The sequence below is a fragment of the Oncorhynchus masou genome, chromosome 31, assembly GCF_036934945.1.
Source record: "Oncorhynchus masou masou isolate Uvic2021 chromosome 31, UVic_Omas_1.1, whole genome shotgun sequence".
Classification (NCBI taxonomy): domain Eukaryota; kingdom Metazoa; phylum Chordata; class Actinopteri; order Salmoniformes; family Salmonidae; genus Oncorhynchus; species Oncorhynchus masou.
Window position 1 is genome coordinate 33,282,300 of NC_088242.1, and position 27,283 is coordinate 33,309,582.

Genomic DNA, 27,283 nt, shown 5'->3' on the forward strand with positions numbered 1-27,283 from the left:
GTTGTTATGTAGTTAGATTGTTTTTAACAAAGTCAAATTGATTCATTAAAAAGTGACTGCCCTAAAAACCAACTAATCCCCTTGAAAAGGCCTGTGTGGCATTAATAGGAGTCAGAAACATTTATTATTGTGTCAAAATGAACTGCAAAAATTGTAAATAAGATAATTTTGGTCATAAAGTCAGTCTCGTCTAAAACAAAGTTTTGAACCTGAGTACGTCACAACAAGTAAATGAAGGTTGGGTTTGGATTACAACTATGTCAACAAATCATGCCCACTTTTGCCAAGACCACGTGCAAATCACCCCTCTGCCCACTTCGCTTCCCTTCATTGAATGGTGCTCCATTGTAGTGATGGGCATTCCAGCTCTTTTCAGTGAGCCGGCTCTTTTAGCTCCCAAATGGCTCTTTAAAAAATTGTTTTGTATTTTTTCAAGTCAAACAGTTTGCGATAGTTTGACTATGATTGGTGTTAAATCAATTCTAATTAAATTATTCAATGAAATCATACTCTACCTTAACCACAATGTATTTAAAAATGCATTGGTTTGTTATGAAAAATAATGCTATTAAACATTTGCATTTAAAGTACAACTTTTTAATGTATATAAACAAAGTGCATATACATCTAACCATTCAAAACGAATACCATCTGAACAGCATATCAAAGAAAAATAAATCACAATGTGCAAAACTGCAGCATCCCACTTAAAACATGAAACTGGTCCCTCTTTTCTCTCTCTTCTTTATTGCCATGTTATAACCAGCAGCACACAGCAACGCTGAACATATTTTTCTTTTATGAGACATTTGCATTCAGAAATGCAAGCTGCCTCACTTGAGGGGCTGATGCGATTTCTTCTCTCAATAATTATTTGTCCCGTTTTCGAGAAGACCCTCTCAGAGGGAACGGATGTGGCCACTATGTAGAGTCTCTCGATCATGACTTTAGTAAGCCATGGGTAGACAGAGGCCTTGTTCTTCCACCAGCTCAGAGGATCTGCAGGATCGGACCTCCATTATGGCATCTGCTGAGGTATTCCTTCGTGTTACATCCCCAGTTGCTCTCTCGTCAAACAGCATCCAAACAGCAGATGTTTGTGACACTACTGCTGGTGCTTCTGCTCCCTCTTTTTCCTGTTGCCTGAGCCAGCTAACAGCTGGGGCTGTCACTCCCTGCTGCTGAGGTTATTCTTTGAAAAGCCTCATCAATCGTTCTGGCATCACTGAAGGCTAACTTCTTAAACCTGGGGTCAAGTGCAGAGGTTTCTGATAGCATGTGATTATATTCCATTCTGTGGAACTTTCTGGCCATTGATGAACATAGGGTTTCCATCAACTCTGTCACATGTCCTGCGGTTACATTTGCTTCTCTCTGGTGTGACTGTGAGTGAGTTGGCTCGGCCCTCCCTCACGCATCTTTGGTTCATTGGTTGACACTGCGTGTCTGATTGACAGGAACAACAGGTGAGGCTGTTAGTCTGAGCAGACAGTTAGAAAGAATGTGTGTGTGCTTGAGCATTTAGGCCTATATTCTTTTATTTATTTTTTTGTTCTTTGAAATAGTTATTTGAGACTGAAAAGCCATATACCGATTGACCATGCAATGCATGCTTCCAACACGATGCACAACCAACAACTATGGTTTGCATGCCCTGCCAAATGACCCTATCATGCAGAATAAGTGGTTGGAGTTCATTGGTCCCCAGTGGTTGTGCGTATACCGGTAGCTAGACCATGGATTGCTAGTTATGTATCTTGTTATGTATATTTTGATCATCATCGCTAGCATAGCTGACGTTAGCTAGCTAGCTACCTAACTAGCCAGCTGGCTAATGTTAGCCTACCTTAATACAACTCAGATTTGGATTGCTTGACTTTAAATGTAACTTTAGCCAGCTACCTAAGAGGGGGACCACCATATTTTAGCTAGCTAACATTAGCATTGCGAGCTATATTTTATAACTGTGTTAGTAACAGTAATGGCAACATTTCCATTTCGCTTAAGTATATTTTACGACATCATAATATGGTAAAGTTGTTTCCTTCTAATTATTTGCCTACTTTAGCAATGTCCTCGTATTTCCATGCCACTCTAAGTTAGTGTCATTTAGATGAAACTGTCACATTAACCTCCGAGATGCAACCCATGTCTAGGGCACAAATATATATTGGATGCAGATATGGTGGTACGAGCTAACGTATGTCTGACTACAAACAGTGTACTAAGTAGTGGCAACAAACTCAAACCAACCCAGAGCCGTAGCATAACATGTTGCATAGTGTAACTTCGTCACCGGCCTGAATCTAATCCAAACGAGAGCCAGTCAGTCAACATCTGTAAAGAATAGAATTTAGCTTCCAAACAAGATTACGTTCTCGAAAGCTATGTTTATAATTGAGGGATGATGACAATCCTCAATCCCCTGTTTTTCTGTTAGACAAAGTGCACAGTTGGGTGCCAGACTGATCCCCTGGTCTTGAACGGATGCCAGGACCTACCACAAGGAGAAAAGGTGGGTATCATAACATGTTCAGCAATGTTTTATGTGAAAAGTTGTATTCAAAATATCTGGCTTGATAAATAGTAGGCTAATTCCCCAGCCATGCAGATACAACAAAAGAGAGTAATTTTGGTTGTGAAGTGCAGAAATGTTTGTCCTTTCTTTAAAACAAAATGTAATTTACCACTTTGCTGTCTATTACACTGTACATACCCCTACTACAGGCCTTTCCAGTCAACACCACCTCATAAGATGACCTGCTGCAGTTGTTCAAGATGTCCCGTTTGCAGTCAAACATGCAGCATAAAAAGGACCAGCAAGGGGGCGCTCATCAGAATCGTGCAGACATGCCTTCGCCGTGAGCATTACTATGAATGGAACAGTCAGCCACATGTTGGCAAGTATCCGGCCAGCAACCTTCACCTGTCACAGTCTCATTACATGTACCAATACAGAAGGTAACCCACTTCGTTACTTTGATACATTTCGTAACCCAATTGTGAAACATCGTTTATGTAAACTGACATTTTACGTTGCTTATTTTCTACTTATTAGATGCATTGAAAGTCCAGGACATAACGTAGCCTGGTGGAACCAGAACTGATCGACATTCTATTTCACTTCACCTATCATGATATCTGAAGTGAAATAAAAAGGTGAACGCAGCGATCAGCTTGGTTCCACCATGCTAATCATAAGCACCATGGATGGATAACGCGCTTGTGCGTTCATGCGTGCGTGTGTGTGTGACAGACCAGTGTCTGATGAGGGGCCAGGATCTGATCTACGCAGCCATGCCATCAATGGGGCTCTGACAAAGACCTCACCTCTTGCCTGCTCACCAACAGTCGTCGATGGGGAGAATAGAATTAGGTAGGTTCAGTCTGACTTGTTCAAACTTCAACATAGGTAGCTGTTTGTGTGTCAGATATCACCTATCCTAACTGCCATTGGTTATAAAACAGTGCCATTGGTTATAAAATAATGCTACCAAACTTTTCATCTGCACATTTCTTCCAGTAACGGTTTTTGGGTCAAATGTTCTGTGTAAAGTCATTAAAAGTAGTCCATGAGCATAGATTTGTATAGTTTGTTTTTGTTTGGCATACATTTTAAAGGGAAAAATAGTAGTCTTAGCGTAATTCCATTATTGTGGAATTAGTCAGAAGTAGCTCGTTCTAATGGCAAGTATTGGGGTTTTAGTTTCAGAAATATAGTTTCCAAGGCATGTATGAGATGTAATTGAAATAATGTCACATCAGTGCCCACATGGAGTTCCTAACAATTATTATAATATTGCTGCTGTGATCAAAACACTGGATAAAAGTGGTGATGGGAGAATTATGACCGTAGATCCACTAGTGAGATAAAGCTTTTAGAGGCCAAACAGGAGGCAGGCAACCATTCGGTAAAATAACAACATTGTTTCATAGATATGAACATCCTCACAAAAATCCATTCCATGGGAATATCCCCCTACCACCCACCCACACACACACACACACACACATACATACAATATTGGCGAGAGGGAGAGAACCTATTCGTTTGGCTGAAACAAACCGTCTATCTTGACAGTGGATTACATAGGCCTTTGATTGTATCAAAATGCAAAGCCAGCTGGGAGACACAAAATGACTGACTCCACATAAGAAATCTTTCTCCTTTGACTGAGCTTTGACAAACAAAGTGCTGTAATAGAAAGTTATGTTCTGTACTCTGAAGGGATTAACAGATACATGTATTTTTGTACAATACTCTACTTCCTAACCTAATGTTTCCACATGTATGTATGTATGTATGTATGTATGTATGTATGTATGTATGTATGTATGTATGTATGTATGTATGTATGTATGTGTATAGAAATGTCCTTGTTTTTGAAAGAAAATCACATTTTTTGTCTGTTAAAATAACATCAAATTGATCAGAAGTACAGTGTAGACATTGTTAATGGTGTAAATTACTATTGTAGCTGGAAACGGCAGATTTTTTATGGAATATCTACATATGCGTACAGAGGTCCATTATCAGCAACCATCACTCCTGTGTTCCAATGGCACGTTGTGTTGGCTAATCCAAATGTATCATTTTAAAAGGTTATTTGATTATTAGAAAACCCTTTTGGAATCATGTTAGCACAGCTGAAAACTGTTGTCCTGATTAAAGAAGCAATAAAACTGGCCTTCTTTAGACAAGTTGAGAATCTTGAGCATCAGTATTTCTGGGTTTGATTACAGGCTCAAAGTGGCCAGAAACAAATAACTTTTTTCTGAAACTCGTCAGTCTGTTCTTGTTCTGAGAAATGAAGGCTATTCCATGCGAGAAATTGCCAAGAAACTGAAGATCTCTTACAACGCTGTGTTCTACTCCCTTCACAGAACAGCGCAAACTGGCTCTAACCAGAATAGATAGAGGAGTGGGAGGCCACAGTGCACATCTGAGCAAGAGGACAAGTACATTAGAGTGTATAGATTCAGAAACAGATGCCTCACAAGTCCTCAACTGGCAGCTTCATTAAATAGTACCGGCAAAACATTAGTCTCAATATCAACAGGGAAGAGGCGACTCCGGGATGCTGGCCTTCTAGGCAGAGTTCCTCAGTCCAGTGTCTTTGTTCTTTTGCCCATCTTAATCTTTTGTTTTTATTGGCCAGTCTCAGATATGGCTTTTTCTTTGCAACTCTACCTAGAAGGCCAGCATCCCGGAGTCGCTTCTTCACTGTTGACGTTGAGACTGGTGTTTTGCGGGTACTATTTAATGAAGCTGCCAGTTGAGGACTTGTGAGGCGTCTGTTTCTGTTTCTGTTTCAAGATACTTGTCCTTTTGCTCAGTTGTGCACCGGGCCTCCCACTCCTCTTTATTATTAAAGTAGAAAGATTAGTGTTTGGTACCATAGTCTTAGCAAGTAATGACTACATCAAGTTTGTGACTACAAACTTTTTGGATGCATCTGCAGTTTGTTTTAGTTGTTTCAGATGATTTTGTTCCCAATAAAAATGAATCATAAATAATAATGTATTGTGTCATTGTGGAGTCACTTTTTTTGTAAATAAGAATAGTTTATGTTTCAAAACACTTCTGGAATAATGTGAGTTTGAGCAACAAGTAAATCAGAAATGTCAGGTGTATGCTGTCAGAGGCTGATTATTACTGCAACATGTAAAATGTTGAATGGATGTGAATGATTGGGGTTTACTGACTCTCCATAATGGTGTCAAACTCAAGTAAAACAAATGTTTATGTTGAGGCTTGAGGGGAAGGCTAGTTTTATCATATATACTCAGCCAGGTGTATGCACAAACCATGCTGTCACTGCACAACTAGCATCCATTATGCAAATATATAGTGGCTACCTGATATCATATTGCCATAAGACACACACACACATACCTCATTGCAAATGCAAACACAGGCAAATCTAAAGCCATGGTGTTGACATTCAATTAGCTTACCAGACATCAATGTTGCTTTCATGGGATTCACTTTTGGTACCAGTTGACTCATACTCTAACAGGGACATGGCGATATAAATTCTGACGCACAGTCGTAAGCACACAAGTAAGAGACGAATGAACAATGAACAAAGATGGGCATATGACACCTACTGTGGGCTCTTGGGGTAGAATGGAAGAGTGACGTGACTGAGTTCATGAATGTCAAAGGCAGTGGGCTCTCCTGATATCGCCTGTCTCTTGGTCCTGTGCTGCTCCTGTAGTACGCTTGCCTTGTGGACTTGTTGCGTCGCCGGTTTGATAACGGATCGGTATTTATCCAGTTCATTTTGAAGCTTTTGTATCAATTCGTCCTTTTGATCTAATTCCAGCTCCAGTTCGTCAATTAGCGCGTCTCGTTGTCGCAACTCCTCAATCTTCTCTTGTAGTGCGTATTGGAGATCGCGTAGAGTCCCCATAGTTTCCAGAGAAGTCCGGATCACAAGAGCGCAGCAAACTTTGCGAATGATATGAATGATGCACAGATATGGAAGGCAACCTCCCGGTTCAGTGCCACTACACAAATTGAATACTTGCTCCAGATTTCGGGCAGAACAATTCTTGCGCTTGATTTGAAGCTCTCAGGTGAGTTTCAAATTAAAGGTTGGTCAAATGTGACGAGCAATACGTTTCATTTTATTGCTCACATACGTCAGTACCCAGAGTGAGCGTCAGCGCTCGCAGGATGCCGAAGCACAATCATCCATCCCACGAGTGTAATAACCCAGTATGCACGGATCGACGCAGATGTCTTTTGGACGTTTTTCTTTGTCCTGTCCAGACCGGATGTCTTTTTTTCAATCTTTTTTTGGTGCAGTCCAGACCGGCCTTGAGTTCAACGTCTGTAATTGGTTCAGATTGTTTCTTATCCGACCAGTCTTGGATTTAGCCCAAACATAGACTTCTATGTTTGTTTCAGGTTTTAATCAATCATACACATCTATGTTTCACAAGTTTGGCCAGCACTGTACAGTTTAAAACAGCAGAGTACAGTACATTACAGTACAGTAAAGAAAAGTACAGTACAGTAAGAGCACAGTAGAGTAAAGTATAGTTCAGTAGAGTACAGCACAGTATAGTTAAGTGATAATGCCGGAGAAGCAGTGTTTGGAGGATATATTGGCACGGATGTTGTTCGGCCCAAAATGAAGTCGAGGGCCAGAAAACTGTGTCAATATATCCTCCAAACACCGACTTCAAAGGCATTATCACTTTTCTACAATAGGTTACCAACATATTACAATAATGATTTAAACATTTGAATTAAAAACGTTATTTTGATGAATTCATTCATACTACTTCCTCCTTTCACAAGATATAGTCATCACACAAATCTAGGGTTCTATCGGTTCAGTTGCCAGTGACGCAACCCAAGTCTCTTTGTTCTGTATCTATGGACGTTCCTTCGTTCTAAATGTTCTATTGCCATACTGGCTAGCAACGTTCTTATCCCTTGCTTGCTAGCTAGCCAACTACGGCTAACTTACAGTCACGTCAAACAGTGCAGCCAGAATAAGATTTATTTATTTAAGAAGTATTTTCATTTGTTTAAGCCGTTTTCTAGTGACATTTATGTGGATACACCCATAACAATGAGCTAATGATGCGCAATTTCACCTGGCATAGAAAATGTGCTCTCTCGTCAGGACACTGTTGTTCCGATGAGCTAGCCAACAACACAGCTAACACAATAACTTCAAACTGATGCTGCTAAGACTGCAAACTAGCTTTTGTTTGACCTGTTTTCTATTGATATTTCTTTGTATCTGTCCCTAAAAATTATTCATAATTTCTACTGGCTGAGAAAACCTTCATTACTATGCGACAGCTGGAGATCAAATTTGAATATTGAAACAATGTTGCAAATGTCAGAGACAGACAGCAAGATGTATACAAATCTCCGCTGTTTAAAACTACAGAAATACAAGATAATATAGTGGAGATCAAGTTTATAAATTGCCTGGCTGGGCTAATGAGACAGTAAATTGTGCAGTCAGATGGAACAGAGTTAATAGTCATTTTAATGTAATAAATTTAGCCGGTGGTAACTTGTGGAATAGAGGCCAGCTGGAATGTGGTTTTAACCAATCAATATTCAAGATTCGACCCACCTGCTGTATAATACATAATAATGTATTTTATGCCACAGCTTTATTGAATAGTCGTTTCTGATTTCTAGAGATGCCCTTCTAGACATGGACATTAAAACCGGATAAATGAACAGTTGGGAATGATATCGGAACAGTTGTAAAAGATAACGGCACACCTTGCAATCATGACCCAGTATGTGCCTACACATGATAACCGTACTTGTTACACAAAACTAAATCAACAACTACACAAACCGAAATTGGATACATTATAAATGTAGGACCAATGAGGAAAAACCTAGCTAGCTATCGCGCATTGACTTATTTTTTTGGAGCATCTGCTGGACCTAATGTGGTGAGTGATGAAACATTAAATTTTTCTGATCCCTAATGTTGCAGTCATGACGAAGTGGAGCAATGATGTCAAATCCTCTCACATGTTTCTTGTTTGATCAACTGTTTTCAGCAACTGGTATTTTTTTTAATTCAGTTATGTGATGTTGGCATGTTTACTGGCAACAAACTATTTAGCTAGTTTCTAGCTTAGTGTTTAATATGCAATGCGATCTCGTCGTAATGAACAGCATCGAGGGTTCTGACAAGAACGCAATTTTCTTATCTATGCCAGGCAAAATTGGGCATTATCAGCTCAATGTTATGGATGTATCCAAGTGAATGTCAATAGAAAACAGCTGAAAGAAGAAGTAAGCGGCCGGTACGTTGCAATAAACTTTAGAAAACAGCTTAAACAAACACAAATGAAACTACGTTGCTGTTATTCTGTCTGCAGATGTTGACTGTGTTAGCTGTAGTTAGTTGACGAGCTAGCAAGGGACAAGAACATTAGCAGCGAGCATGGCAACGGAACATATAGAACAAACAACTGGGTCGCTTCCATAAATATTGAACTAATCAAATTAATGACAGGGTCGAGTAGCAACCAAAAGATGAGAAAGTGTGAATTATCTTATAAAAATGAAAATATCAATAATAAAATGTTATTTATACAGTAAGTGTGTGCTTTAGTAGTGTTTTGTTTGGCAACTGTGGTACAAGCAGGATAAACGCCTCCGTTTTGGACATTACTTTGGAAAAAGGCTCTACATGATTCCGCCGCGTCATCCATTTCCAAGGTCCAAGGTGTTTATGTCTTACGTATTTGTAACTTGGTTTACATTAATGTATGTATTCTACTCTTCTGAACTGAACTGTACTCTACTGTGCTCTACTGCAGTGTTTCCCAAACTCGGTCCTAGGGCCCCACCTGGGTGCACGTTTTGGTTTTTGCCCTAGAACTACAAAACTGATTCAAATACTCAAAGCTTGATGATGAGTTGGTTATTTGGCTCAGCTGTGAAGTGCTAGGGTAAAAAACAAAACGTGCACCCATGGGGGAGCCCCAGGACCAAGTTTGGGAAGCCCTGCTTTACTGTACTGAACTCTGCCGTACTGTACTATGCAGTTCATACAGTTCAGACATATATGAATCGTTCAGATTTGGTCTGTTCCAGACCGATCAAAATTTGTACTTGTTAGGGCCTGGGAACATTAGAAAAGTTCCCAGCATGCTTTGTAAGTGTTTGTTTTATATTTACATTCTGTTTACTCAGCAGATGCTCTTACCCTGAGAGTGACTTACAGTCAGTGCATTCTGGTAAGGTAGATAAACAACCACACATCACAGTCATAGCAAGAAAAACATTTTGTAACCGTTATTGAGAATGTTTCTGTAATTTTATTCTATAGGTCTGGATAATAAAATATTCCTTACTGCAAACTTTAGTTTGCTCCATTTTTTTATTTTAAATTGAAATTCCTAATATTGAATGTGATATAATGCGTTCTTCATTGACATGTCGATATACACTGAGTATGCAAAACATTAAGAACACCTGGTCTTTGACGTGCACTGGTTTGTGTCAAGAACTGCAACCAACGCTGCTGTTTTTTTCATGCTCAACAACTTTCTGTGTGTATCAAGAAGGGTCCATCACCCATGCCAATTTGACATAATTGGCAGAAGCATTGGAGTCAACAGGGGCCAGCATCCATGTGGAACACTTTCGACAACTTGTAGAGTCCACCCCCAGAAGAATTGAGGCTGTTCTGAGGAGTGCAACTCAATATTAGGAAGGTGTTCCTAATGTTTGGTATGCTCAGTGGAAGTGAATGCATGCATGGTTGCAATTTGGCCATAGAAACAATGATGTCCATAAAGACGTCTTTCCAACACCCGGAAAATAAGTATTTTCAACATCCAGAAATTAGAAAAAAAACTTATTTTTCAAAAATGAGGTATTTTCAACTTTCATGCAGAGCCAAAAATGTAACAATTTCAACTTCTGGAGGAAACCATGATGTAAGGTTGAGCACCTGTCAGTTCCAAGTGGAAAAACATCTACTATTTCCGATATAAATAAACACCATTATCCATGCACTGTAATGTGTAATTGATAAGAGCTAGGTCAATGAGTAATCTGTTTGGAGAATGGGACTGTAATAACAAATATCATTTTGTTTCATTTTTTCCTTATGATCGCTGGAGACTAAAGTGAAACCAGTCATAGAGATGGAAAACTGAATCATGTCAACATGACGGATAGGCTAAGAGTGCCCTTTTTTCACAGTGAAGTATATGAAATGCTGTGTGGTTAAGCAGAATACAAATTGTATGGCCTTATGACTTTCAGGGATGAATCTTGGAGATGCAATATGTGCAGCGTGACAGTCGAGACAAATAACCTTTGTGCACGCTAGAGCGTGTTCATTTCAATGCAGACTTTTTAAACTATTTTTATCGTGTTAAATATTAGCCACTATCGGTAGCCACCATCTGTAATCAGTCCCTCCGGGATTCTGCGAACGTACAATTTTTTTCTAAATCAACAATTCCTGCATATTATACGTACAAGAGCTTGCAGATTTGACTAATCACTGCACTATTTCCGCATCAAGCAAACAAATCATCGGAATATTATCGCATTAAACTGACCCATTGCAAAAAGAGGACTCGTATTTTCAACCAATCACCACACATTTACTGCACAATATGGTTCAATCAAGCCACAAATATCACAACAAATCTTTAAATGTCACTTTTTCAATTTGTTGCTAATATTTGGCATCCTTCCATTCCATTATTAGTTTCCTTATCTTTCCTTTGTCACATCCATGTGGTTGATCCTGAGGGTCGCTAGTAAGTGGATAATATTTAACATATTACAAGTTCAATAATTTGGGACATGTAGCCCACTTCATCCCTTATGAAAAAAGATTGCAGTTAGAGTGCAGTATAACTGCAGTACATTGCAGTATGCTACACTTACTGGGTCCAAAATACCACAGCTGTCACATCTGCTCCTGCTCTTCCCCCCTCTGGCGCTTGGGGGCGCCAGGCTGCCCCGCATCACTCACTCCTATTATCGATTACGCACACCTGGCTTCCCTCGTAACGCGCATCAGCGATATTGGACTCACCTAGACTCACTCATCATCTGTTTATTGCATCCCCTATATTTGTCAGTTCCCTTGCTCTGTTCCCCGCAGCTGCATTAATTTGTCTGTATTATTAGTTTGCTGACGCTGTTACTGACTCGTTCCATGTCTGTTCTATATTAAAATGTTTGACTCCCCGTACCTGCTTCGTCTCTCCAGTGTCATTCCATGTGACTACAGTCGACTGCAGTTACTGCATTTTTACTGCAGTTTCAAAACTGCAATCAATTTTTTTTGTAAGGGATGGTATGCATCATCATGGAATTATTGAACGCAGACCAAGGCTGGAAGTATAACGGAATAATGGTATTGCAAACACTGATGAATAGTTTGGATAGATCATTGCGTTTGAGCTAATGTCTGTGACAAATCCCGGAAACTGAGAAAGTACAAATCAAAATAACAATCTCTTCCAACAGGTTCTCTCTCTTATGGCTCTATTTGACATAAATGAGACCATTCTTTCTGTGTTATCATTGTTCCCTTGAGTTTAGGATGATATTTTTCCTAATCTTTTTTAACCCGAGCTTCATTTGGTAGCTTATCTTACTTATTGTAATGGTGATGCCAAATAAGGACACGATTCTGACTAGGGTCTACAGCTCCATCCTGTGACCAACTCATAGCACACACAGCCCAGAATCCTATTTAGGCCTTATTACAAAGCCAGACAAGCAGCAGTAATAGATCATTAACAAATGTTTCAGATTTATATACATTTGGGATTACATTTTTCTTTCCCCCCCAATCACTTTGTTGCAATTTTCCACAGTACAGTATGTGGTACATTTTCATCCCACTTAGTACAAACCTCAAAACAGATAACCAAAAAGGCAGTTGTTTCAAAAATCTAAGCACATTTTTTATTGACTAAGTATAACACAAAATCCTACAGTCACTTGTTCACCAAACTTAATGAGTGTTTCACTTTGCAATACAAGTTCATATAAAGTCATTGCTTTTCACAATGCAATTGTCACAGTACTTTAGACATGATTGTCTTCTCATCTGTTAAAATACATTTTACTATTACTTGAGCTGACTGCTCTAAATTGATAAATCAGTTAACCGTTTGGTATCCCTATAGATTTTAAACTGGTTTGATGAGGACTATTATGAAAAGTAAAGTACTTATATAAAAAAGTAAAGTACTCTATATAACAAATACTGTATACAACAAATGCATCCTTTGTAAAGTAAAATGAAGTTCCTGGAGTCACACTGCTTGACTGAAATTGCAGGTGCTTTTATCCAAAGTGACAACAGTATCCACACATTTTTGTATGTGACCCCAGTATGAATCGGACCCACAACTTGCTAATGACATGCTCTCAGAAACTGTGTTGCTAGTGACATGCTCTCAGAAACTGTGTTGCTCGTGACATGCTCTCAGAAACTGAGCCCGCACTGGACCACTACAGTAATAAGTACAATACAATACATGATTTCAATATAGTTGAAAGGTGTATGATTGCCATCCCCATGAGCGTGACACTGTAATTACATCAATCCAGACCTATGTCAGTCTTGGATTCGGCATGCCAAAAGGTTTTTCCCCAGATGCATGAACAATGAGGACATTTTTATTTTATTATTTATTTTACCTTTATTTTACTAGGCAAGTCAGTTAAGAACAAATTCTTATTTTCAATGACGGCATAGGAACAGTGGGTTAACTGCCTGTTCAGGGGCAGAACGACAGATTTGTACCTTGTCAGCTCGGGGATTTGAACTTGCAACCTTTCGGTTACTAGTCCAACGCTCTAACCACTAGGCTACACTGCCGCCCCTTACTGCGATGTCAATGAGAACCTATGGTCAAGACTGGCTTGATGCAAACTAGGACCTGCTAAACGTTAGCTTTCTTTCAATCATTTAATTTGTTTCATTATTTTTGATTGTGAAAAGGTGTCTACCACACATGATTTCCAATTGTTGACAGGTCAATTTTGATGAGTAGGGCAAGTGTTTGGCCTAATGTGAAAACAGTGTCATGTACTGTAATTTACATTCAAAGGGAAATTCTGAAACATGTATCTTGCATTTTTTGCTATTGGATTAACTGGCTGTTAAAACAACTGTACTGAACAAAAATATAAACACAACATGCAACAATTTCAAAGATTTTACCGAGTTACAGTTCATAGAAGAAAATCAGTCGATTTACATATATTCATTAAGCCCTAATCTATCGATTAGGGCAGGGAGCCCAGCCCTGGTATGTGGCCACAAACAGATAGGTGCTGCATTACCAATATCCATAGAGTACTGGACCATACAGGTTCTCCAGCAGTCTTTGTCTCATGTGGCAAAGATGTCCACAAACCCTGCAAGCAGTGCTTCCAACTTCTCGCTGCTACTCAGGCTCCAGCCCTTCTGATGTCTCCAAACAAAATGATGCTCAATAACAAAAAGGTATTAAATGTAAGACTTGACATTGAAATGTAAAACAAATACCCTTTATTTAACTAGGCAGTCAGTTAAGAACATATTCTTATTTACAATGACAGCCTACTGGGGAACAGTTGGTTAACTGCCTTGTTCAGGGGCAGAACAACAGATTTTTACCTTGTCAGCTTGGTGATTCGAGCCAGCAACCTTTCGGTTACTGGCCCAACATGCTAACCACTAGGCTACCTACTGCCCTGAAAGTGTTACCAGTTTGGAGTTTTGTACTGAGAGTTTTGAAAATCCCCCACATACAGTGCCTTGCGAAAGTATTCGGCCCCCTTGAACTTTGCGACCCTTTGCCACATTTCAGGCTTCAAACATAAAGATATAAAACTGTATTTTTTGTGAAGAATCAACAACAAGTGGGACACAATCATGAAGTGGAACGACATTTTTTGGATATTTCAAACTTTTTTAACAAATCAAAAACTGAAAAATTGGGCATGCAAAATTATTCAGCCCCCTTAAGTTAATACTTTGTAGCGTCACCTTTTGCTGCGATTACAGCTGTAAGTCGCTTGGGATATGTCTCTATCAGTTTTGCACGTCGAGAGACTGAAATTTTTTCCCATTCCTCCTTGCAAAACAGCTCGAGCTCAGTGAGGTTGGATGGAGAGCATTTGTGAACAGCAGTTTTCAGTTCTTTCCACAGATTCTCGATTGGATTCAGGTCTGGACTTTGACTTGGCCATTGTAACACCTGGATATGTTTATTTTTGAACCATTCCATTGTAGATTTTGCTTTATGTTTTGGATCATTGTCTTGTTGGAAGACAAATCTCCGTCCCAGTCTCAGGTCTTTTGCAGACTCCATCAGGTTCTTCCAGAATGGTCCTGTATTTGGCTCCATCCATCTTCCCATCACTTTTAACCATCTTCCCTGTCCCTGCTGAAGAAAAGCAGGCCCAAACCATGATGCTGCCACCACGTTTGACAGTGGGGATGATGTGTTCTGGGTGATGAGCTGTGTTGGTTTTACGCCAAACATAACGTTTTGCATTGTTGCCAAAAAGTTCAATTTTGGTTTCATCTGACCAGAGCACCTTCTTCCACATGTTTGGTGTGTCTCCCAGGTGGCTTGTGGCAAACTTTAAACAACACTTTTTATGGATATCTTTAAGAAATGGCTTTCTTCTTGCCACTCTTCCATAAAGGTCAGATTTGTGCAATATACGACTGATTGTTGTCCTATGGACAGAGTCTCCCACCTCAGCTGTAGATCTCTGCAGTTCATCCAGAGTGATCATGGGCCTCTTGGCTGCATCTCTGATCAGTCTTCTCCTTGTATGAGCTGAAAGTTTAGAGGGACGGCCAGGTCATGGTAGATTTGCAGTGGTCTGATACTCCTTCCATTTCAATATTATCGCTTGCACAGTGCAGTGCTCCTTGGGATGTTTAAAGCTTGGGAAATCTTTTTGTATCCAAATCCGGCTTTAAACTTCTTCACAACAGTATCTCGGACCTGCCTGGTGTGTTCCTTGTTCTTCATGATGCTCTCTGCGCTTTTAACGGACCTCTGAGACTATCACAGTGCAGGTGCATTTATACGGAGACTTGATTACACACAGGTGGATTGCATTTATCAACATTAGTCATTTAGGTCAACATTGGATCATTCAGAGATCCTCACTGAACTTCTGGAGAGAGTTTGCTGCACTAAAAGTAAAGGGGCTGAATAATTTTGCACGCCCAATTTTTCAGTTTTTGATTTGTTAAAAAAGTTTGAAATATCCAATAAATGTCGTTCCACCTCATGATTGTGTCCCACTTGTTGTTGATTCTTCACAAAAAATAGTTTTATATCTTTATGTTTGAAGCCTGAAATGTGGCAAAAGGTCGCAAAGTTCAAGGAGGCCGAATACTTTCGCAAGGCACTGTACTTGTGAAAATAGCACCAAAGTGAGAAAAAAAAACTGTAAATGCACTCCAGTTGACAATTATCTCCAGCATTGAAACAAGGCAAGATAAACCGTTCTCTAACTTTTCCGTGTGGATACAGACTTCAGAGCATTCAGTGGGATGCATTTTGAGCCTCTGCTCATTTTACATCATCTGTATGTCACAGACACAGTGGTCCAATTATTCTTAATGCGACTGACATAAGTGTATGCGGTCCAAATGTGTGACCAATGTGCATTATGTGTGTGTGTGTGGGGAGGGGGGGGGGTGCAAATACAGAGAATAGTCACTCTGTCCTACATGCGAGCACAGGTCACTGGTAACCCAGGGACCTTTTTGTCTGTCTCTGCAAGATAACACACTTTTCATTCTGGAGTGCTTTTGAAGGAGCTTGTTGATTATATATATGGAGTTTTAAATGAGAAACATTGGGTGCAGACAGTGTAAGCCATGCAAAACAAGCTATCGAATTGGGCCTCTCGTCCCTTATGCGTTTGCATGTGCTGTATAGTGTTCATACTGGATCGAGACAGCTTAAGTGGATCCATTAACTACTCGCCTTGTTATTCTGGATTGTCACAGTGTATACACAGTGAACTAAAACATGGTTACAACCATAGCTGCAGGAAGGAGGGGTGAATAATAACTGAAGTCGTGCACCTGTCCTTTACCATCCCTTTAGAGGACTAGTCCCTTGAAACTAAATTCTCAGCATCCCCATTCCTATGCTGCCATATCGTAGACTGAGAAGCTGAAAAAATAACACTACTCATTTGACTCCCAGTCTGCCTCGTTCTTATGTTTGCAATGATGTAATCTTCGAAGATACGCTGACAATATAGTTGCATGCAACTCCCAAACCTGGAAAAAAGAAAGTTACATTAAATCGCTACTTAGACCGCTTGTCTTTGTCCTGCTTACGTTTGTAATACTGAAATATGTCATCATAGTTACAAGAGACAAAGGCATTTATTTGTAGGACGCCTACGTGTTAATCATGTCGTGTATCAGTTACAACAGAGGTTTGTAGGCTAAATCATGTCAATGTTATAGTTACCGCAGACATCGTTTGTGTAACGTTCCTTTCGCCAAAAAGTAGCACATGCACAGGAGGTACAATTGTTTACCTATTGGGAATAGGCATCAAGAGAATCCGGTCACACAGCCACTCCCATTCACAAATGGATCCTAACCATGAAAAAGCATTTTGCTGCCATCATGTGGCTATTGTTATTACCTGCAACTAGAGGAGAATATCTGGGACAGTGGTCACTTTTGTTATGTCTGTGTGTGTCTGTGGAGAAACGGCTATTTATAATTGTCACACATGGCTCACAGTGCACAGTGCTCACATCGACATCTTTAGGAGTTTCAAACTGCGTCGTGTTAACACTTGCAATGAGAGCTGAGGATAACTAGGTATAATAAAAGGGAATGGCATGCTAGTCAGACGCAGATCCTGTGAACAAATTTGAGCGTCACATCTTTAAAACCATTGAACCAAAAAGCGGAGAGCGCGAGAGAGAGCAGAAGGTGATGACTGACTGTGAGACCAGTGAATCCATTAACGATTCAGAGAAAGGTGCCGATCCACCCTATCAGAACTGTGAATCAAGCTCCTCTGTGACATCTCCCACTCACGTGGAATTCTGCATCTCAGAAGATCAAAACATGGCACGTTCTGAGCCAACATTGAGCACAGACAAAACATTAGTATCTGTAGAGTGAGAATCGTATCGGCTCCGATGCACACTCATAGTAAGTATTCTCTGAGTCAGGGCACTCAATATTGTATTGGAGTGTGTGTATGTACCCAACAGTGCTCTCGTTATATCAATCAGTGATAAAAATACACTTTCAGAAGTGTCAATATCAGTGCACCTCTCAGTCAGTGCACTCAATGCAGGCATATATGTTAGTGTGAGTGCCGTGTAATGATCAAAAGTGGGTTCAGTTCCACAAAGTTTGTTTACAACTTCAGGCGATGCCTTGGTGCTCGTTAGTAATGCATCAGGACACATCTGTCATCAATGGTGCCCAAAAACAACAAGAGCTGAGAGGACATTATGTACAGTTGAAGTTGAAAGTTTACATACACTTAGGTTGGAGTCATTAAAACTCGTTTTTCAACCACTCCACAAATTTCTTGTTAACAAACTATAGTGTTGGCAAGTAAGACATATACTTTGTGTATGACACAAGTAATTTCTCCAACAATTGTTTACAGAAAGATTATTTCACTTATAATTCACTGTATGACAATTCCAGTGGGTCAGAAGTTTACATACACAAAGTTGACTGTGCCTTTAAACAGCTTGGAAAATTCCAGAAAATGATATCATGGCTTTAGAAGCTTCTGATAGGTTAATTGACATCATTTGAGTCAATTGGAGATGTACCTGTGGATGTATTTCAAGGCCTACCTTCAAACTCGGTGCCTCTTTGCATGACATGGGAAAATCAAAAGAATTCAGCCAAGACCTCAGAAAAAGAAATGTAGACCTCCACAAATCTGGTTCATCCTTGGGAGCAATTTCCAAACGCCTGAAGGTACCACATTCATCTGTACAAACAATAGTACGCAAGTATAATCACCATGGGACCACGCAGCCGTCATACTACTCAGGAAGGAGACGCGTTCTGCCTGAACGTACTTTGGTGCGAAAAGTGCAAATCAATCCCAGAACAACAGCAAAGGAACTTGTGAAGATGCTGGAGGAAACAGGTACAAAAGTATCTATATCCACAGTAAAACAAGTCCTATATTGACATAACCTGAAAGGCCGCTCAGCAAGGAAGAAGCAACTGCTCCAAAACCAAAATGTCCAAAATGTCCTCTGGTCTGATGAAACAAATATAGAACTGTTCTGGCCATAATGACCATCATTGTGTTTGGAGGAAAAAGGGGGAGGCTTGCAAGCCGAAGAACACCATCTCAACAGTGAAGCACGTGGGTGGCAGCATCATGTTGTGGGGGTGCTTTGCTGCAGGAGGGACTGGTGCACTTCACAAAATAGATTGCATCACGAGGAAGAAAAATTCTGTGGATATATTGAAGCAACATCTCAAGACATCAGTCAGGAAGTTAAAGCTTGGTCACAAATGTGTCTTCCAAATGGACAATGACCCCAAGCATACTTCCAAAGTTGTGGCCAAATGGCTTAAGGACAACAAAGTCAAGGTATTGGAGTGGCCATCACAAAGCCCTGACCTATAGAAAATTTGTGAGCAGAACTGAAAAAGTGTGTGCGAGCAAGAAGGCCTACAAACCGGACCAGCTCTGTCAGAAGGAATGGGACAAAATTCACCCAACTTATTGTGGGAAGCTTGTGGAAGGCTACCTGAAACATTTGACCCAAGTTAAACAATTTAAAGGCAATGCTACCAAATACTAATTGAGCATATGTAAACTTCTGACCCACTGAGAATGTGATGAAATAAATAAAAGCTCAAATAAATCACTCTACTATTATTCTGACATTTCACATTCTTAAAATAAAGTGGTGTTCCTAACGGACCTAAAACAGGAAATTTTTACTAGGATTAAACGTCAGGAATTGTGAACATTCTATCAAGTCACCTTTTCACTGTTGACGTTGAGACGGGTGTTTTGCGGGTACTATTTAATGAAGCTGCCATTGAGGACTTGTGAGGCATCTGTTTCTGAAACTAGATACTAATGTACTTGTCCTCTTGCTCAGTTGTACACCGGGGCCTCCCACTCCTTTTTCTATTCTGGTTAGGGCCTGTTTGCTCTGTTCTGTGACGGGAGTAGTACACAGTGTTGTACGAGATCTTCAGTTTCTTGGCAATTTCTCGCATGGAATAGCCTTAATTTCTCAGAACAAGAATAGACTGATGTGTTTCATAAGAAAGTTATTTGTTTCTGGCCATTTTGAGCCTGTAATCGAGCCCACAAATGCTGATGCTCCAGATACTCAACTAGTTTTATTGCTTCTTTAAATCAGCACAGCTACTTCTTTAAACAGTTTTCAGCTGTGCTAACATAATTGCAAAAGGGTTTTCCAATGATCAATTAGCCTTTTAAAATTATAAACTTGGATTAGCTAACACAACGTGCCATTGGAACACAGGAGTGATGGTTGCTGATAATGGGCCTCTGTTCGCCTATGTAGATATTCCATTTATAACATTAACAATGTCTACATTGTATTTCTGATCAATTTCATGTTAATTTAATGGACGGAAAAAGTGCTTTTCTTTCAAAAACAAGGAAATTTCTAAGCGACCACAAACTTTTGAATGGTAGTGTACATACAGGCAGTGAATATAAACAGTGCAACAAAAATGCTATGCAGTAGTGGATATATTCAAAAGAGCTATGTGAAGAATACAGTATATGAATAAGAATCCGGTATATAAATACGCAGTGTTTACAATAGGTGTAACTAAAATTATATGAATAAACCAATCATAGGGGCCACTCATTGTTGCACAACAGAGTTAGGTGAACATGTCTAATGAATAAGTTACAGATCACAGCAGACATAACAGTATCCCCTCACTTCTCTCCAGGTTACATCCCCATGGTGACTGTCTGCATAAAATGACAACCAACAGCTTTTAGCTGAACAGCCCTGAATGAGGCAAGAGTAATGGGCTATTAGCAGTACCCAGTGGAAATTGCTCTGAAGCAATTGAGGGACATGAAAAGTGACATCTGAAAAGCAAAGCGCAGACTTGATGTTTTATGGAGTAGCCTGTATTTGGCTAAATATGCATAAATAGGCCTATGCATTGGACTCTTTACATAAAACAGTATTTGCATTTAAAAAATCTTCTGGTGTTATGGACATCCTTTGTGCGTAATTCCCCCTAGGAGTTTGAAGATGGAGCCAATCAATTAAAATCACTAGACTGCTATCCTTCCATCTAAAAGTTGCCACATCCCTCCATGATGAAATTGCTAATTGATTTGTGACCACATCCTTCTTTCTTTTTTGGATGTCTGGGTTATTGGCTTATCCCACATCCAGGAACTACGCACAATATAATTAGTTAACCAAATGCATTATTTGTTAGGCTAAACGTAGGGGAGACTGGGGTTTTGTTGTCACACGTTTTAACTATTTCTCAGCACCAGTATATCTTACAAGATATAGAAAGACCAAGGTGTTGGGTTGAAATAGGGCACATTTGTATCCTCATATCTTATTCCGACATGGAGTCATAAGCCTTCTTGTCACAACTAGCCCCAATGCAGGGTTGGTTGTCACAATGTTTGATAGTAGCTTATTCCTTTTGTAAAAAGGAAATTAAGCAATATGGCATATACACTCTTCTAGATAATACATTTTATTCTACGGTTCTAGATAATACCTTTTATTCTAAATGTGTAGGGCCGGGACAATACCAGTATCACAATATTTTTTCCATGGCAAAAAATGAAAACACAAGCAGACCAAACTCTTTGGTCCTTTAAAAACCTCAATATGTAAAATATTGTGTGCTAAAGAAGTTAAATGTGGGCCTCCCGGGTGGCGCAGTGGTCTAAGGCACAATTGGTCCAGTGTCGTCCAGGTTAGAGGAGGGTTTGACCGGTAGGGATATCCTTGTCTCATCGTGCACTAGCGACTCCTGTGGCGGGCCGGGGGCAGCGAATGCTGACCAGGTCACTAGGTGTACGGTGTTTCCTCCGACACATTGGTGCGGTTGGCTTCCTAGTTGGATGCGCGCTGTGTTAAGAAGCAGTGCGGCTTGGTGGGGTTGTGTTTCGGAGGACGCATGGCTCTCGACCTTCGTCTCTCCCGAGCCCGTACGGGAGTTGTAGAAATGAGATAAGACAGTAACAACTAACAATTGGATACCACGAAAAAGGGGGTAAAGAAAAAAATAAAAGAGTTAAATTTGCTTTGCGACACTGGTGTGGTCCCAGTCCTAATAGCATACAGTCTTAAAAATAGCCACGCTTAATATTGATTGAACGATATTTGTAACAAAATTCAGCATTTTATGCCTTGAAAACAACACTGACATTTTGAGTACGTTTTCGCGTGTGCTTGTGGTTGCACACCCACACATGTACATGTGTGGGTGTGTGACCGGAAAAATGTGTGAGAGAGAGGCAACAAACCCAGATTGCACAGATACGTCTGTCCAACGGATGTATACATGATGCGTCGGGAAGATGAAGTTTAGACAATGTTTGCTAATTGGCCAGACATCTTACAGAGGTGTTAGGAATACCTATTCTAAATGCTACAGTTCTACATCGTTTATACGTCGGCCAGGCATCAGCATTCTATTCTGATGTCTCGGTGACATCTTCCCAATGTGCAAACGCTCTCCACACTACATATTCCCAACACATTTTGATATGTCGACCAAAGGTGTTTGTGTCTACTGGGAAGGGAGTTCTTTATAGCAACAGCAGAAAAGAGCTTGAGATTTATTGTATACTGGCAGTGACAATGTCCCTGAAAAATATGGTTAACACAAATAAATAATTACACAAATAGAAACACAATCACCCGACCTCAACCCAATTGAGATGGTTAGGGATGAGTTGGACCGCAGAGTGAAGGAAAAGCAGCCTACAAGTGCTCAGCATATGTGGGAACTCCTTCAAGACTGTTGGAAAAGCATTCCTCATTAAGCTGGTTGAGAGAATGCCCAGAGTGTGCAAAGATGTCATCAAGGCAAAGGGTGGCTACTTTGAAGAATCTCAAATATAAAATATATTTTGATTTGTTTAAAACTTTTTGGGGTTACTACATGGTTCCATATGTGTTTTATCATAGTTTTGATGTCTTCACTATTATTCTACAATGTAGAAAATAGTAAAAATAAAGAGAAACTCTGGAATGAGTAGATTTGTCCAAACTTTTGACTGGTACTGTATCCATTGATTCTTAATGAATATAACTTACAAATGCCTCATGAGCTTAGTTCAACTGTCACACTCAAAATATAAGCTTGTTTTTCTCCAATGTTTATAAACATTGTAAATGTAAACAAACACTGTATGGCCTCATAACATGGCTAAAACTATAATTGTGATATCATGGATGGTCAGTCCTGGCATCCATAACTCTATCTATTAATCTGAGAGTGGTTACATTTCTTCAGGCCCATCCCTCAGCTTTTTACCAAAACAGAGGCAACCATTTTGTTATTGTTTCATCTGTGTACTTGCCCTTTAAACAGCTGCATATCATGTTTGATATCAAGATATCAAAGTGTCGCCAACAAAAAGGCAAACAATAGGCCTATTGCAAATGCAGTATATGGCATTCATTTTTCACATGCATTTAGCACTTTTCAGGAGTGCTCAAAGCATCCCATTCCATGAGCACGGCATTTATTTATTTTTACTCAAATCAATGAGCCCAATCAGTCCTCCGTGACAACAAAATCATAAAACAACAGAGTAGGGCTGGCTTATAAATCCTTAGTTTTGGGGTCATGCTCAGGTAAAACAATTTGGCTAATCTATACTTCCATATTTCTAAGTCCTATTCTTGAAGATCAAGGGGTATAACATGTATTGGAATGACTGGAATTCTGAATTTGGTTTTTAATGTAAAGATATAATTTAATCATATTATTATATGTAGTCTAAAGCGATGGTTTGGAAGAAGCCTACATAACCAACCCATATAGTAACATTTTACATCCATATATGGCCAGCTATGTAAACTTAGACGTCGTTCAATTGGTGACATACATTTTTATTTACAATTCTAATGCCTCGAAAGGGGAAAGTAATCTAAAAAGTAACGGAATGTAATCAGATTACGTTACTGAGTTTGGGTAATCCAAATGTTTCGTTACTGATAACATTTTTGGACAGGTAACTGTACCGGATTACATTTAGGAGTAACGTAAAGTAACCTACCCAACCCTGGTGCCCAGTGGATAAACAGTAATTGGAAACAGGAAATGAAGGAACAGGAAATACATGAACTATGTTGAATTAACAATAATAAACTATGTGGGTACCTGTCAGACTTTGAATGTTTCCGAAATGCTTCACTGTTCAACTCCTGGAAGGTTCGGTAAGCTTGAGGTTCTGCTGAGATGCCTTGAGCACGCCTGGTTCTAGGTCCAATTATCTGCGCGCTGGGAAGAACGGATTGACATTTGTGCAGTTTTCGTCTTAATTCGTGTATCTCTTCTTCCTTCTCGACGAGACGCCTCTCCATGTCCTTAATTCTCTCCTCTTTTATCAATAGGATATTTTTGAAGTCTTCTTCCAAATCACTCATGTTTGAATCTGCACAAACTTTCTCTAGGCGGGAATGAAATATGTTTTACGGTCCAATACGATCCGCTACTAAAACAAAAAAAATATTTGGTAGAAATATGGAGATCAAATCGTGTCGAGGCTCCTTGGCACTCCAAACGCTTCTGTTCTCAGTAGATGGTGGACAGATGAGTAACGGCGATTGGGAATGCTGGGTGCTGCTTTTCCTCAGTCCCTCCCGTGGTGGGACTAATGGTTATATTTCATTGAGAAACCAATTAGGGTCTGCTGCCCTTTCTCTCCAGAGAGTTTGCGGTATGCAGAGGAAACAGCCGGCCAACGTTGAACAACAGCAACTAAACACAGGACAGTATTTCTAAAATCATGCACACTCTCAATCCTAAACTATTTGTCTGAAGTAGCACAAATTACCATACGAGCCGGTGGATGACGTAGTTTCATGTAACTTGATCCAGCACTTGAAAACAATAGAGCAAGTGCAATAAGTTACGTTTCCTGGAGATCTTATATGCAAAATTGTCTGAGGCTATTATTTACCCCTCAGTCTGATTGACTGCTTGAAACCATAGAGCCAATGTAAGTAGCCCCAATGTCTGTGTGTGAGAGAGAGAGAAATAGAGATGAACTGATGAAAATGGTCATTGGATCAGAGACGTGATTTCTCAAACTCCATTTGCTGAAATGATTCAATCGTTTTACTCTCTTTAAAATGCACTTATATTTAATATGTTTCAATCCACACACTGTGGAGCCAAAATAATTGCAAAAAAGGGAGGTGTCATGTGATATGGGTGGTGAGTCACAGGGTAGTGATTATTTTTCTACCCCGCTGTGTTTATGGTTTATTGATCCATCACTTCTATCAATTATCACCTTGTGTTGTTATTTATCAAAGGACATAAATGTCACTGTTTTCTGTAAAATTGCACCACCAGACGATTTCACTTAGAGGCACCTTTTGAATATGCAGGAATGTCCAGTAGCATCTCAGCATGACCAAAAGTTAATATTTTATTTGCAAAACAACAGATGCAGAGCCTGTAGCATTTTGTAACACATGGATCCGTAAAACTTTGTATAGGCCTACTATATATATAAAGAGGTGTGCGCACGGATGCACGCGCACACACACCCAAACTGAATTCAAAGGCTATTTAGGGTATTTAATTTACTTTCAAAGACATTGACAAGTAAGTATTTGGATATTGTTTCTTTGAAAATACAAGTGGTTGAACATTGAAATGAATTTGTGTGTGAGAGAGAGAGAGAAATAGAGAGAGAGATTAACTGATGAAAATAATTTTGGTTATTGGATACTCAAATACACAAAAATGTATTTTTAAATAGAAGTAATTGAATACTCCATGCATTTGAACCCAGGACTGTTTGGTCCAAGGGGTATTTGAAATAATGTATTTGGAAAAAAACTATTTGAAAATAGTGTCAAATAGGAGGCTATGTTTATAGTAAATTGTTTGAAAATACTTTCATATTCTTTAAATAGAAGTAGTGGATTCTGACAAATTATTTTTAAATACTCACAATACACAGAAAATAAGTATTTCAAATAGAAATATCCAAATACACATGTATACTGAGCATATAAACATATAACATTGAACAATTTCAAGGACTTTACAGAGTTACAGTTCATAAAAGGAAATCAGTCAATTGTAATAAATTCATTAGGCCATTATATATGGATCTCACATGACTGGGCAGGGGCTCAGCCATGGGTGGGCCTGGAAGGGCATAGCTGCACCCACTTGGGAGCCAGGCCCACCCACTGGGGAGCCAGACCCAGACAATCAGAATTAGTTTTGTCCTCACAAAAGGGCTTTATTACAGACAGAAATACTCCTCAGTTTCATCAGCTGTCCGGGTGGCTAGTCTCAGACAATCCCCGAGGTGAAGAAGCCGGATGAGGAGGTCGTGGGCTGGCGTGGTTACATGTGGACTGAGGTTGTGAAGCCGGTTGGACGTACTGCCAAATTCTCTAAAATGACGTTGGTCTGATCGACATTCCTGCAGTCAGCATGCCAATTGCATGCTCCCTCAAAACATGAGACATCTGTGGCATTGTGTTATGTGACAAAACTTCACATTTTAGAGTGGCCTTTTATTGTCCCCAGCACGAGATGCACCTGTGTAATTATCATGCCATTTAATCAGATTGTTGATATGCCACACCTGTCAGGTGGATGGATTATCTTGGCAAAGGAGAAATGCTTACTAACAGGAATGTAAACAAATTTGTGTGGAAAATCTGAGAGAAATAAGCTTTTTGTGCATATGTAACATTTCGGGATTTTTTTCCCCCAGCTCATTAAACATGAGACCAACACATTACATGTTGCGTTTATATTTTTGTTCAGTATATTGGATCCCAGGTTTGAAACACACATTATCTCCCCAACATTGTCCTCGTCTTGTTGTGTCCCATATATATATATATATATATATATATATATATATATATATATATATATATATATATATTTACAACTTTTTTCATACATTTTTTTTGTTAAATTTTCCATAAACCCATCCTCAAAACACTCTCCTGCAACCCGCCTCACCAATTTATATTTATAAAAAAGTATTATTTACCTCAAATCTGTACTCCTCCAAGAAGCTAGCCAGAAATTCCAAGAAGCTAGCCAGAAACTAGCCAGGAGCTAGCCAGGAGCTAATCCAGAAGCTAATCACAAGCTAGGTCAGAAGCTAGCCAGAAACTAGCCAGAAGCTAGCCAGAAGCTAATCCAGAAGCTAATCAGAAGCTAGTTAAAGCTTTCGCCGATTCCAGAGCAAACATCAGTTGTTCCGGAGCTAGCCAGCTGAGGAGTTCCATCAATCACTCCTGAGCTGCGGTCACCTATCCGGACCCGTTTTGCTGCCTACGCGGAGCCCCACCGGGCCTTCACAGCTGGACTGCCGACGTTATCTACCCGAAGGAGTTATCCGTCTGGTTCCTCCGTCGCGACGTTGCCTGGGCGCCCATCTGCGGCCTGCTAGCCATTAGCTGTCTTATCGGCTGCTATCTGAATAGACAATCGGACAATTTATTTATTTATTTTTATTGTTATTGTTATATATTTTTTTTTCTTCTTCTTCTTGGGCCTCT

General features: G+C 39.7%; 1 protein-coding gene across 4 annotated transcripts in view; it reads right to left on the minus strand.

The window, feature by feature from the left end:
* LOC135523830 (cGMP-dependent protein kinase 1) overlaps positions 1-24,552 on the minus strand; it is a 163,501-nt gene extending 138,949 nt beyond the window's left edge. For 2 of the 4 annotated variants that reach the window (XM_064950769.1, XM_064950768.1), the window contains exon 1: positions 23,895-24,552. In XM_064950769.1, the coding sequence (XP_064806841.1) occupies positions 23,895-24,160 (266 nt within the window). In that variant the 5' untranslated portion in view covers positions 24,161-24,552. Of the gene's footprint in view, positions 1-6,111; positions 6,712-23,894 lie in introns of those variants that run through there. The other 2 variants (XM_064950767.1, XM_064950766.1) reach the window with 1 other exon arrangement.
* Between the last annotated feature and the right edge of the window lie 2,731 nt (positions 24,553-27,283).